This window comes from Cyprinus carpio, chromosome B17 (genome assembly GCF_018340385.1).
Source record: "Cyprinus carpio isolate SPL01 chromosome B17, ASM1834038v1, whole genome shotgun sequence".
NCBI lineage: Eukaryota > Metazoa > Chordata > Actinopteri > Cypriniformes > Cyprinidae > Cyprinus > Cyprinus carpio.
Genome location: NC_056613.1, coordinates 28088894 through 28102637, shown reverse-complemented (window position 1 = coordinate 28102637; position 13744 = coordinate 28088894). Strand labels below are relative to the sequence as shown.

Below are 13744 nucleotides of genomic sequence, written 5' to 3'. Positions count from 1 at the left end.
TAAATTGCATATTTTTGCTCAGTTTGAGTGGCTAGTTCTCACTCTATCAGACTATATGAGCCTGATGCATCAAATATGAAACAAAACATAAAACACACATGCAAACCTCTTTTGGTTGAATAAACAGTTCTATTTCATTGTTTTTGGACGGTTTCATACGTCAGGCGCCGCAGGGTTAATAGTGCACAGACAGGAAGCTCTTGAGAGAGGAAGAGGAAGTTCTGGAGAGCGTCACTCTGGACTCGACGTCAGAAGATACACAGACACTGGACACAGAATATATGAAGAACTCATAACTTTATTAGACTTTATTACTGAACACCACGATCAGACCGGCTGTCTCTGAGTGGAGCGGGCGGTCCGGAGCTCCGAGGGCAGATACGAGTGCCGTGTGTCACCTGTCTCTCCGCCGGGGTTCAGCTGGAGTTCACACACACGTTCAGGAAAACTAAATTGCTTCCGGATTCACATCCACACCAACAAAGGGCCCCGTGACGGGTCAGACTCGGCCCCGCGCCGGCCCCTGACACAGGGTTACGATGTCCGAGGGGAAGCCGTCTCTCAGCAGGATGCCTCGGTCCCGCTGGCAGTCCAGCTCCGATACGAACCCGTACCAGTAGATGACCAGACCCGGACCAAACCTGCAGACGGGAGAGAAAGATGCGTTCTCCTGAAGAACACGCACACCAAGCCTTCTGAAGGGAGCAGCACATTCAATATCAGCAGAGACTGTGCTCAGCAGTGAAGAACAAATGTTAGCAACCGCATTAGGTACACTGTTACACTGAGAATTAAAAAAAATATATATATTCAATATTTTTATCTTGTCTTCCAGTACAAATATCTAAACATCAAAACGCATTTCTTTGAGAATCGAAAGAACTTAAGTCTTGTCTTCTGAAAATTTTTTTAAAATGAGTTTAACTCTTGTTACTGCTGTGAGACAAATAACTGCAACATTTTAAATCTCACAATTCAGACTTTTTTTTTTATTTGCAAATCAGATGTTATGTTTTTAGAATTCTGAGCTATAAACTTTACTGCGTTTACTGTATTTCTTTTATTACTTTGGGCTTCAAATAGAAAAATAATCCATTTGGATATGGAAGCATACAGGGAGCAAAATTCATCTTGAAATGCAATATGTAAAATGACAAAGTATTTCTGTATTTAAATGCACACTTTCTCATACCATACGTGCAACATTTAGTGCAAAATGAAAATGAAAATTCAATTATATAATTTACACTTGCCATTTCCTACACCAGCTTTAAAAATATGTAAATTAAAAACCTACTTTAATGCTTTATAAGTTGCAAAATTAAAATGAAATCGTATTACCCAACTTGATTAGATATGTTTAACATGCCCAAGCAAAAACTGTAGCAAAATCATCATTTAAATGCTGTTTTCTTAAATGCATTTAGAGTGGGTAGGACACTTGAGATAGTGTCTTTAACTACCGCGAGATAATTAAAGCAAAGCGCAGTGTGAATTTCAAAAAGCATTCGGAGAAAATGGTTGCAAAATTGTATTTTTCTTCAGTGCATTGACACTTACACTTAACAGATGTGAACTGCATTTTCATGAAATACCCTGTGATCAGTGTAGACCAGTCAAAGTTGTTTTTTAAAATGCATTCCGAGCCGATCACAACCTGTCAATCATTACATAGAGGCGGGGCTCTGCATCAAGACGCACAACAGGTCAATATTCCCCGTTAACAAACACGTTTCACCTGCCTCGACATCTCACGGTTCACGCTCACAGCATCTCAAATGTTCTGGTCATCCTGAAATCCCTGAGCACAGTCTGTCATCAAAGTATTTCTGTATTATTGTCTTACACCACTGTATTCCCAAACACACCTCCGAAAGCAGTGACAGCATTTATTGTGTTTCATCTGCTCGCTCTGAGGCGCAAGTCATTCATCATATATATGAAAGTTATTATATTCAGTGGCTTCTACTACTTTTCTTAGATACATGTGTCCCTGCAGCACAGAAGCAGTCATCAGTAGCACAGGTATATTTGTAGCAATAGACAACAATACATTGTATGAGTCACAATTATACATTTCTCTTTTATGACAAAAATCATTAGGATATTAAGGTAAAGATCATGATCCATGAAGATATTTTGTAAATTTCCTACTGTAAATATATCAAAACTTAATTCTTGATTAGTAATATGCATTGTTAAGAACTTCATTTGAACAACTTTAAAGATGATTTTCTCAATATTTAGATTTTTTTACTCCCTCAGATTCCAGATTTTCAAATAGTTGTATCTCAGACAAATATTGTCCTCCTAACAAACCATACATCAATGGAAAGCTTATTTATTCAGCTTTCAGATGATGTATACATCTCAACTTCGAGAAATTGACCCCCATGACTGGTTCTGTGCTCCAGGGTCACAGATATAGTGTCAGTTTATCAGGAAGTGATGATTTTGTTCTCTTTGACTCGGTGGATGGAAACAGTGCTTTTATGCGATATTCCAATTCTGCGCTCGAGTTAAATTCGCAACTTTGGATGGAAACCCGTATTTGGATCCTAGAGATCTACAGCAGCCAATCACAGCCAGCTTTACCGCAGGAACTGGAACCTGTGTCAGACTGGAAATGGAGATTTCAGATCACTTCTAGTATTCTGGATAACAGTCACTTCTGTGTGAAGGATATCTCTACTTCCTGATTTAACAGACTAAACAAACTAAACCAAGATCAGAAGAGGGCAAGAAAGAAAATATAAATATTCACATGTTGTTGAAAAGTCTTGGACACGGTCTGCGTCTCGAACTTCATTTGATACATGCATCCAAACATCAGTGAAGAAGATTTGAATAGAATTTATACTGTGTGCCAGTTAACAGTACATCATACCTTTTATATAGAATTTAAGTACTCTTATTCTTTACAAAAATAAAAAGACCTGTCGTGATATATCATGGCCTAGGATTTAGTCAATATATTTTGCAGTAAACCAGCGACTGTAAACAGGAATATTTTGAAAAAAAAAGAGTAAAAACCCAAGAGAATGTATCAGTTTTAATTGCATCTATTTCAGTGTTTCTCGACATCATTCCTGGACGAACGTAATCATCCAAAATCATGTTCTTCTGCCTCCAGGAATGAACGCTGGTCTAGTCGTGGCATGAATGCTAGTGTCCATGTTTGAACTGGCCCCGTTTTATTTCAGTAGTATTTGAAGGAAATGAATGTTTTAATGTCATACAGTAGAATTAAACTGAAATCACCTGACTCTACTGACTATCAAAACTAACATCAGATGGGTCGGGACAGGAAGACTTGGCTGCTGGGTTTGGATGAGAAAACAAGGAAGGGAACACAAGAGTTGTCTTCATCAGCTCATCTGATATCATGCCCATCAGAGGAGAACCAGCTCTGGAACAACAGAGCACACCGGTGGAGAAGGGTCTGGGGTCGAACAGACGCTCGTAACCCTCGAGGGACGCGTCCGAACAGCTTCCGCTCTGAAGGCACAAACACAAAGGCCGCTGTACTTCAATGCAAAGGTTCCATAAATAAAGGCATAAACGGACACGGGGCTCCAATTATAATTGAGGTCTATTATGTGGGCCACCGCTTCGCCACCTAAATCTGGCACAAGTATCGCTCGGGGGAAGTCAGCGATCTTCCAATAAAACATCTAACTGCGTAACGAGTCGGTGAAATTGTTTGTGAAATGTAGCTAATTTGGAGCGCGTTGGCTTTGGCGGAGGAGAGAGTGGGATGCCGCTGAGAGCGTCGCTGGCAGACACGCTGCCATTAGCCGTAACGAGCGCCCCGCGTTTGATTTTAAAGCAGGTGCCATGCTGGTTAAAAAGGCATTTTAATGAGAGCGCAGCACTTAAGAACAAAAAGCTGGAAGGAGGTGCTGAGAGAGTGAGTGGCCTCCTCCCCATCAATGCACACACATAATCACAGCGTAATTGAATAACTAATTACAGCCCTCCGCGGTGTCATCTTCCCTCAACAGCTCATCGATCAAGAGTCTAAAAGTGCTCATTGACACTAAAGACTGCAAAGTTGTGTAGTGAAGAGTTGGAGTCATTGCTTGTATTCCAAGTTCAGTCCGTACAGATGGACCCGGAAGAGTGTACTCATCCAGTGAGCGCAGAGAATAAAATAAATTCAGAGAGAGCAGAGATATGGAGGAAGTAAACCAAGACGGATTTATAAATAAACAGGTACCAGTGCATATGTCTGTGTGCTGATAATGACGTCCAACTCGATGACACAAATCACAATGATGGGTGCTGACATTACAATTTAACATAAAACTATGCGCAAAGTGTTCAAAGAACTTTAGTAGATGCTGATTTATTCAGAATGTCTCCGTAGTCAAGGACTGGCATGCATGTAGCAGAAACTAATCTCCAAGCGTTTGCTTTTCAATGTAACCCAACTGCAGTTTGATTGAGATTAATTGGAATTAACAATGAAAAAAAACCAAAAAAAAACATGCTTTTTGAAAACTGCTGACAAACTCTTCACGTGTGTATGTGTGTGTGTGTTGGGTAGATTACTAACAATCTGTAGTCCACTTCTGATGACAGAATACATGATGGAAATTGTTGTTAGTAATGTAATCCATGTTACTCATTTTAGGTAATGTAATCTGACTAATTTTTAAGATTACTTTTAGATTACTTTTTATCTAAACTGATTTAAATTTACCATTAAACATGCCATAATGTTATTACAAAAGTGAAGAAAAAGAAAATATATTCCTTTTCATTTCTATCAACACCATAAAATCAAACATTAATCATCACACCAGGGTTTCCCTCGGCTTCACAAAACAACTGCAGTGAGTTTGAGTTCATTAAAAAATTATAATGAAATCATAAGAATGTAACACAAAAAAAAAATCAAACACTTGAAAACTAAAAACTGAAATATTTAATTTGTTTACCTGTCAATGTGACCATTACCTGACTTCAGAGAACTGTGAACATACAAATATGATGTTAACTTATCTGAAATATTAACTTCCTCAGAGATGTTTCATATAAATACTTCATGTCAAAGAGGTTTGGCTGACAAAAACATTTGAGAATCCCTGTATTACATGAACGAACATTAATAAACATGAAGACAATGACATCACGCATCCAAACTCTGAATCAAGAGTTCCTGAAGGTCACTGGATCTGATGAAGCTATGTTTATTTAGTAACTTGCATAATTAGCTGCTTCATACATGGTCTAACTGCTTGATGGTGCTTTCCTCCCAAATTCAGAAGCATGCTTCACAAATCTATTTCCATGAATATAATCAAAGCTAACAGGTATGACACACAGCAGGACTTTTAGAAAAGAATTAGGGAGAATCAATAAATTATGATTAATTGGCTGTGAATAATGAAATATACTCTAATTATGAGTACTTAATTTTGGAATCTGATCATGTGATCCAGATTACATACTACCCAGCACTGGTTACTCTGTCAAATCTTCATATTACGTTCCTGCAAAGATAACAGAAAATCTACTTGCTGTCCTGCGGCGAAACATAAGGGCAGATGTGTTTTAGACCACACGAGGAACGCTGAATAAGTGAGCGGTGAGATGTTTGCTAATATGATATGAACTTATGGTCTGGTTTCTCAGTATAATCCCACTGCTTTTATTACAATTTATGCTTGTGCAGAAAGATGATTTTAGCATTCTCTGATGTTTCAGTGTGGACAACAAACAGCTGAAATTAAATCAGTGTTTTAAATGCATCTGTATTAACTCTTTCCCCGCCAGCCACCACCAGCGTTTTTGTTGATCTTCACTAAAATTTCATGGCCCCCAGAATATACAGTACAGACCAAAAGTTTGGAAACATTACTATTTTTAATGTTTTTGAAAGAAGTTTCTTCTGCTCATCAAGCCTGCATTTATTTGATCAAAAATACAGAAAAAACAGTAATATTGTTAAATATTATTACAACTTAAAATAATAGTTTTCTATTTGAATATACTTTAAAAAAAATAATGTATTCCTGTGATGCAAAGCTGAATTTTCAGCATCATTACTCCAGCCTTCAGTGTCACATGTAACATCCAGTCTATCACATGATCATTTAGAAATCATTCTAATATTCTGATTTATTATGAGTGTTGGAAACAGTTCTGCTGTCTAATATATTTGATGAATAAAAGGTTAAAAAGAACTGCATTTATTCAAAATAAAAAATAAAAAATTCTAATAATATATACTCTAATAATATATTTTCTTTACTATCACTTTTTATCAATTTAACACACCCTTGCTGAAAAAAAGTATTGATTTTATTTAAAAAAAAAGAAAGAAAAAAAAATTACTCACCCCAAATTACTGACCAGTAGTGTATATAGTTATTACAAAATATTTATATTTTAAAAACATAGCTTCTTTTTTTTTTTTTTTTTTTTTTTTTACTTTTTATTCATCAAAGTATCCTAAAAAAGTATCACATGTTCTGAAAAAATATTAAGCAGCAGAACTGTTTCCAACTTTGATAATGAATCATCATATTAGAATGATTTCTAAAGGATCATGTGATAATGATCCTAAAAATTCAGCTTTGCATCACAGAAATAAATGATATTTAAAGTATAATAAATTTAAAAACAATTATTTTAAGTTGTAATAATATTTCACAATATTACTGTTTTTTTTCTGTATTTTTGATCAAATAAATGCAGGCTTGATGAGCAGAAGAAACTTCTTTCAAAAACATTAAAAATAGTAATGTTTCCAAACTTTTGACCTGTACTGTATATATATTTTTTGTATGGACATCTCAACATGCAATACATCAAAATAAAGATCAGACCCTCCACTTTCAAACAAAAAAATCTGTTTTATTCTAGCTTCAAGCATTGTTTTTATTTATTTATTTATTTTTAATCAACACTTAAATGTAGGTAGGTTTAATAAAAAAAAAAAAAATCAACATTTTGCGCAAAAAAGCTGAGAAAACCGAAAGTTGAAACATTTGTATCAAATACTACATCTGGATCATATTCAGGAATATTATCGAAGCAGAGCTGCAGTAGCTGGCTTCATCAGCACTCCCAAAGCTTGAACAGACCTTTAACACTTTCTGGATCCACATTTGACTCGCTAACATTAGGAAGTTTTCATTTATATGTGGTTAGTGTTGATCATGGCATTATTTTCCATATGCATATTCTTACATATGAGATAGCTGTTTCTGCTTCTTCCTGCTCTGTGTGTTTGATGGAGTGATCCTAGACTCATTCAGGAGATCCCTAATAGCGCCCCCTAGAGTATAACAGTGGAAACACAGAATATTACTTGTTTGGCGGGGAAAGAGTTAAAGTAGAAGTAAAATACTTGAAAAAAGTCCACACACATGAGACTGAACAGCAGATTGAAGAGTTTGGGGCAACAAAGACAACGCAGATGCAGAAGGTTGGTCATACGGAGACAGGCTTGGTGAAGAGATGGAGCTCCAGTGCATCAGCCAGAACCTGCAACATCCCTCACAACATAAAGAAACTCACTGGTGACTCAACGCTGACTGGACATCGTTTACGCTTCTGTAAGACGACCACATCAACCAACACAGAGAAAGGATTCAGTCCTCACACAGAGGATGGTGGCGTCAGGGCTTCCTCTCGGCTGATGATTAATTGTGGTTTATTTATAGGGCTCGAGCGACTCAAGGCTGCGAGCGAGGCGATATCAGCACACAGCCTGCGCCTCGCATATTTTACTGGACCGGCCCCGGGGCCCGCATTCAGGAGCACGGTCACGATAATAGAAAAGCCTTCACACAAACAGGATGTTTAAAGACAGAGAGACGCGGCCTCGAACGGACGATAAATAAACGCTGTGTCCTACTCCATAAATACCACAAGGTGAACATCCTGACGTCCCTGTGACACCGAGATGATGCTGGAGAGGCTTCCTGCTGCGCTCGAACAGCCCGCTGGCCAACAATAACAAAACACACTCGCTCTAATCAACCCTCTTCACGTTTAATCATCAGCATCGTAAATCCTGGAGAGTTCCTCATACTTGTATTGTTTTCATATTTGTACATTTCTAACACTATTCTTGGTATTATATCACCTTTGCATCAAATTACAAAGACCTTGCTAGCTCGAGGGTGTTTCTAATGCAGCGTCTCTGGGAGGGACGTTAAATTTGACATCTCTCTCTCTTCTGACTGCTGTTATCAGTCTCTTTAAATTTTTTTGCTTTTACTGAAACTCGTGAAAACACTATCCTGGAGTTTTTCTTTTGCTATTTGTGAACCAGGACCACAAAGCCAGTCATATGGGTCTAATATTTGAAACTGAATAAATAATCTTTCCATCGATGTGACGCAGAGGAAGTGAAATGTCCCTTCTGTCGATACGCCAGCCGAGATTAGAGCAGGATTAAAGTGTTCTATCTAAACGCCTCAGAAACATCCGTGAGCCTGCGGACGAGAGGCGCTCGGGGCCTGAGCAGCTCACGTCTCATTTAGTCCCATCAGGGACGGCTAACGGCCGCTCGAACCCTGAACCCGCGACACATATTGATAAGCTCATTAATGCGTTAGGCTAAAGAGAGCTGCTCTATCCGCCGTGTGGCTGTAATTGCATAAATCTGTTCAGTGCTCATTATCTGGTGCTTATGGATTAACGATGGCCAGGCTATCGGTGAGGTGAGACCCAATAAACGCCTGACCCGTCTGTGATAATGACTGTGGAGATGGCACTTCCAGATTTAGCCACATCATTTCCTCCACAGCGACAGCGCGGAGAGCTGGAAGGTGACGGGTGAACAGAAGAGAACAAGAGCCCAAATCAAACGCTTGTATCATTATAAATCAATGTAATGCATTGATAATAATCAGAAATGTTTGTTGAGCAGTAAATCATCATATTAGAATGATTTCTGAAGATCATGTGACACTGAAGACTGGAGTAATGATGCTGAAAATACAGCTGCACATCACAGAAATACATTACAGTTTAACAGAGATTCACACAGAAAACAGCTGTTTTAAGTTGTAATAATATTTCATTATATAACTGTATTTGCTGTATTTTTGATTAAATAAATACGGCTTTGGTGAGCATGAGAGGAAAAAATATATATATATTATTCCAAACTTGTACCAAACTTGAAACGATGCCACCACCAAGATGTAGATGTTTCTGCTCATCTGTGTTCATGGACAGTGTTGGGAAAAGATGCTTTTAAAAGTAATGCATTACAATACTGTGTTACTCCCTAAAAAAGTAACTAATTATGTTACGTAATTACTTATCATGGAAAGTAATGCGTTATGTGTTACTTTTTAAATTTGGGCAGGGCTTGCTTGTTTGGTTTTAGTATAAAAAGTTATATTTTTGGCAAAAGTAAAAGCCCTTTCACAACAGAAGAGAAAAGGATACGTCTCAGGATGAAGGAGAAGTAAACACACGTCTGTACAGTAGAGCGCAGGAGAAGAACGTTCAATACTCTTCAGCATTAAATGTTAGATCATCTTGAGTAATTTTTGCTTATAAATATGGTTGAATTGGCTCATCGAAGGTCAGCAGCCAAGACACTAGTTAATATAAGGGGATTAAATACATAAAGGATACTTGTATTATTTAACATACTTAATTACTGCAGGTTGGGTCATTTTCAGAGCTGCATTTCACTGTTTTTATTCATTTTGAGGAATACTGCATCGGTTTTCTTTGTAAGTGAGATGAATTCATGCTAGAACTGAAGTTTTCTCAACACGGGGACAGAAGAGATCCAGTCAACAAATGGATAAAAAGTAACTGGAGTTACTTATTTGAAAAAGTAACATGTTTTCTTGTAAATTAAAAAGTAATGCATTACTTAACTAGCTATTAGAAAAAAGTAATCTGATTACATAACTTGTGTTACTTGTAATGCGTTAAGAACAACACTGTTCAGAAGAAGCAGCTCCCGCCGCTGTAGAGATCCTCATTGGACAGTGGGCTCGTAAGAGGCTGACCTTTGACCTCTCGCCTCAGATCGAGTGTCGGATGTCCCATGGTTCAGCAGGAGAGGAGCGCTCTGCTCTCCACTGACCTCAGTGCTGCTTTCCATCACATAAATGGACGAAAGCTTTCATTAAGACCCCCTGCGAATTCATTAAAACATTACAGCACTTCATTTCACAGAGAAGACGTATGAGATGGTCCATAATGAAACCAAGAAAATAAATCATCTGCTAAAAACAGCAGGATCTATTAATCAGGACAAGAGAAGGAACACATCAGGACAATGGCTGCTCTTCGTTACCAGAATGAGATCATAATGAAAAGCCAGTGCATCATGGGTAAGAGTTGGGCTGCTGATGGGAATCATCAGAGGATATCTTCAGCTCCTGTAACCTGTTACGCTGAGCTCCCAGCAGCCCGGTGAATAATTAGCCGTCCTCTCTGGGGGCATCAAAACAAATCCCTTCAAATGGCCTCCACTCTGCGTCGGGCGAGCAGCGTCTAATCCCGCTCTTAACCCCACGCTAATGTGTTTCCAATTAGCGGCGAGCCCCGCTGTAATCAGCAGCGGTTTGCAGAGTAACCCGAGCGCAGTCTGGCCCCGGCCCCGGCGCCTCCAGACCCTCCTCTGAGATAAACACGGCTCTCACAGACCCAGAGCTTCTACAGACATGCGACTCTAAAAGTGCTTCTTTTCAGCTAATGATCCGTGAAAGGAGGCGCTGGATCTTCAGAAAACCTCCATCAGGCTCCGGAGGTCAAACTACACATCACGTGCTGTTCATGACTATATGATAACACGGCTCTTTCTATAGCTGTGTACAGTCAAACACAAATGTATTCAGACACCTTCCTCACACTGCATCACAGTTTATTCACTGTAGTTTAGAAAATGGTAATAAAATATGAGCAGAACTCAGAGTTAAACTGCGTCAGAACAAATTCATCTTGATAATGAAGGATAACTGGTGTGTAATAAATAGAACGGTATGTAATGAATTCGGCTGAATAGCTGTCAGCAATTAGATAATACCAATTTTGGTCAACTAATTACCAAGCAGTGCTTCATTATGATCAGTCTGTGGTGTAAAAAGATTGCATTAGAAATTAAAGAAAAAACACTTAAGCAAAACATGGTCTGAATAATTTTGGTCATTTGGTCACAGTTTAGTTTATTCTGCTATCCTCAATTACATTTATGAACTATAGTGTCCTGATCCCACTGGTAAAAAAATATAAAAAAATATATCTGGTGTCTGAATAATTTTTGGTTTGACTGTATAAGTACATCCAATTATACCTGCAAAGCAAAGCGATGTATATAGCAGGGGTCGGCACCCTATGGCAAAGAGCATGAGGGACTACAAATGCAACTTTAAGGCACGGATATATTAAGATACTATAAACATTAACATCATGATTTTCTGTGAAGCTGCTTTGAAAAATGCATTTTGTTAAAAGCGCCATGCAAATACATTTTAGTTGACTACTTATTTCATGTAACATTTCCCAGAATTTGAGAAAACTTTGTCGGAATAGAGTTTTAAACACTGCTTTGTTTGAATGTTACACAGTTTACTTGAATTAAAAACCCTCAGCATTCAATAGTTTGGATAGCCAGAATGGATGAAAGTGCTGAAATTACAGATTATGGATTTCATATAAATAAAAAAAAATAAAAAAAAATATTTTCTTACAATAACTTTGGTAACAGAGCTTGATAGTAATATTATAATATAATATTATATTTGTACACTGAATAACTGAATGAGCTGTTGAAATAACATCACCTCTGTACCAAACAGTAATCTGAAGGAATATCCAAGTAACAGGGTGGAAATGCATTTTTCATTAACTTAAAACATTAAACTCATTAAAGATCTTTTTTTTTCTTTTAACAGAACTTGATGAATGCAGTCAACACTAGAATATTTGTAAAAATGTGGCTTCAAATCTGTAGAAATAATCTTCAAAAACAGAGAAAAATAGTGTAGTTGATATTGTTGTGTGATTTGTATGGAGACAGAAAATCATCAGATAATAATACAGACATTGTTTAGAACTAGCTACTGTTTCTGCTCCAGGTCTAACAGTCTCTCTGCATATAACAGGGATTAGTGTCTGTAATCCTGTAAGAAACAGTCAGGAGAAGCTGAATCAGAATCCTGGCGTTCCCCTGAAAGCTGGAGGAAGAGCGCTTATGAATAGGTGTGCAAGCTGGCTGTCAGAGAAAACACAGGAAAAGGACCCTAAAAATAAGTGAAGCCCATCCAAAGAGCGTCCACTGAGAAAACAGGCCTGGCTCTCGTCCCAGCCGCCGCCTCTGCTGGGGTAACTGTGACTGAATCAACATCTCAGCGCTTCCTTCACTCCAGAACACTGATAACACTGAGTCCTTACTGAAACAGGAGATCCTGTGTGTGTGTGTGTGTGTGTGTAATCCTGCCCACTGAGAAGCATCAGATCATGATCTCACCAGCAGTCAGGGGCTGAAGTTCAATGTTCAGCGCTCTGGGGGTCAGACTCATGGGACCCCACGGGGCCCTCCTCAGCGCTGAACTAACTAGTGCTGGACCCTGAATGTCTGGGTGGGAAACGGAGGCCCCTCACACATAAACACACACGAGTCAAAGAAAACAGCTCAGTTCCACAGTTAAACACTCTCTGTGACGAGGACGAAAGGCCCTGGAGAGTCGTGTCAAGCCAAACTGAAATATTTTGGAAACACAACAAATATGAGAAACCATATTACAGAATATGCTTAAGTCTGTATTAATTTACTACAAGTGTGCTGCTACAGGCACGGGTTTCATTTCTCTTTGGTTCTTTGTAACCTTGTTGTTGACTTGCCAAATCACTTCCATTTGTTTGATTAACAAAAGATCTGGAAGTAAATGCATCATGGGACATTGCTTTAATAGCAAGACAGTGAGAAATAATAAAATCTGTATTAAAACAAAAGAGGCACCATGGTAGAGCGTTGCGTTGCAGCGCAAAAGGTCATGGGTTCGATTCCCAGGGAACACACATACTGTTAAAAAAATGTATAGCCTGAATGCACTGTAAGTGTCTTGTCTGCTAAATGCATAAATGTAAATGTGAGGTGCCTAGAGATTCCCATCCCTATATCTCAACTTCTCCAATTAGCCATTATTTGGGTGAAACACACACACCACACACACACACACACACACACACACACACACACACACACACACACACACACAAAATACAAATAAATAAATGTGCAATATTCAAAATCCACCGTTAACCCCCTCCCCTCCTTTTTTTTTAAATCACTGCATTAAAAAGGTATTATTTGACATGTAAATGAAGGATTGAGCAAACAGCCCTCGTCAGCGTGTGATTGGCTGGACGGATGAAGCAGCACTGGAGATAAAAGCCGCTCAATGTTTTCACTTACAAGCTGCGCTGCAAATCTGATTTCACTGTCATTTTAAAACATTTGCAAAGCAAACAAATCTCAAGTGGGTGAAGCGTCCACCTCTGGGCCTCCAAAGCCTGCGAGACATGAGAGCGCAGCTAAACTAATTATCCAGAGGATCAAACTGGACGTTAAATACTCCAAACATGGAATAAAGGAATCAAACGGCGACATGAAGAGGTCACGGCAGAGCCAAGCAGCGTCCCTGGGGCGGTCTGGACTGATTGTCACTCGTTCGGAGGCTGCTGAGGCTGGTGTGCTCAGGGGTTTGTCAGTCCGACAGTTTAACCCTGTTTTCCAGAGGAAACAAACAGA

The 13744-nt window shown here is 38.7% G+C and overlaps 1 protein-coding gene across 3 annotated transcripts in view; it reads right to left on the bottom strand.

The window, feature by feature from the left end:
- The window catches only part of cdin1 (CDAN1 interacting nuclease 1), an 81305-nt gene that overhangs the window by 2020 nt on the left and 65541 nt on the right, over window positions 1-13744 (bottom strand). For 2 of the 3 annotated variants that reach the window (XM_042742987.1, XM_042742988.1), the window contains exon 12: window positions 281-641. The exons of the other annotated variant lie outside the window; for it this stretch is intronic. In XM_042742987.1, coding sequence (XP_042598921.1) covers window positions 500-641 — 142 coding nt within the window. In that variant the 3' untranslated portion in view covers window positions 281-499. Of the gene's footprint in view, window positions 1-280; window positions 642-13744 lie in introns of those variants that run through there. 3 annotated transcript variants of the gene reach the window in all.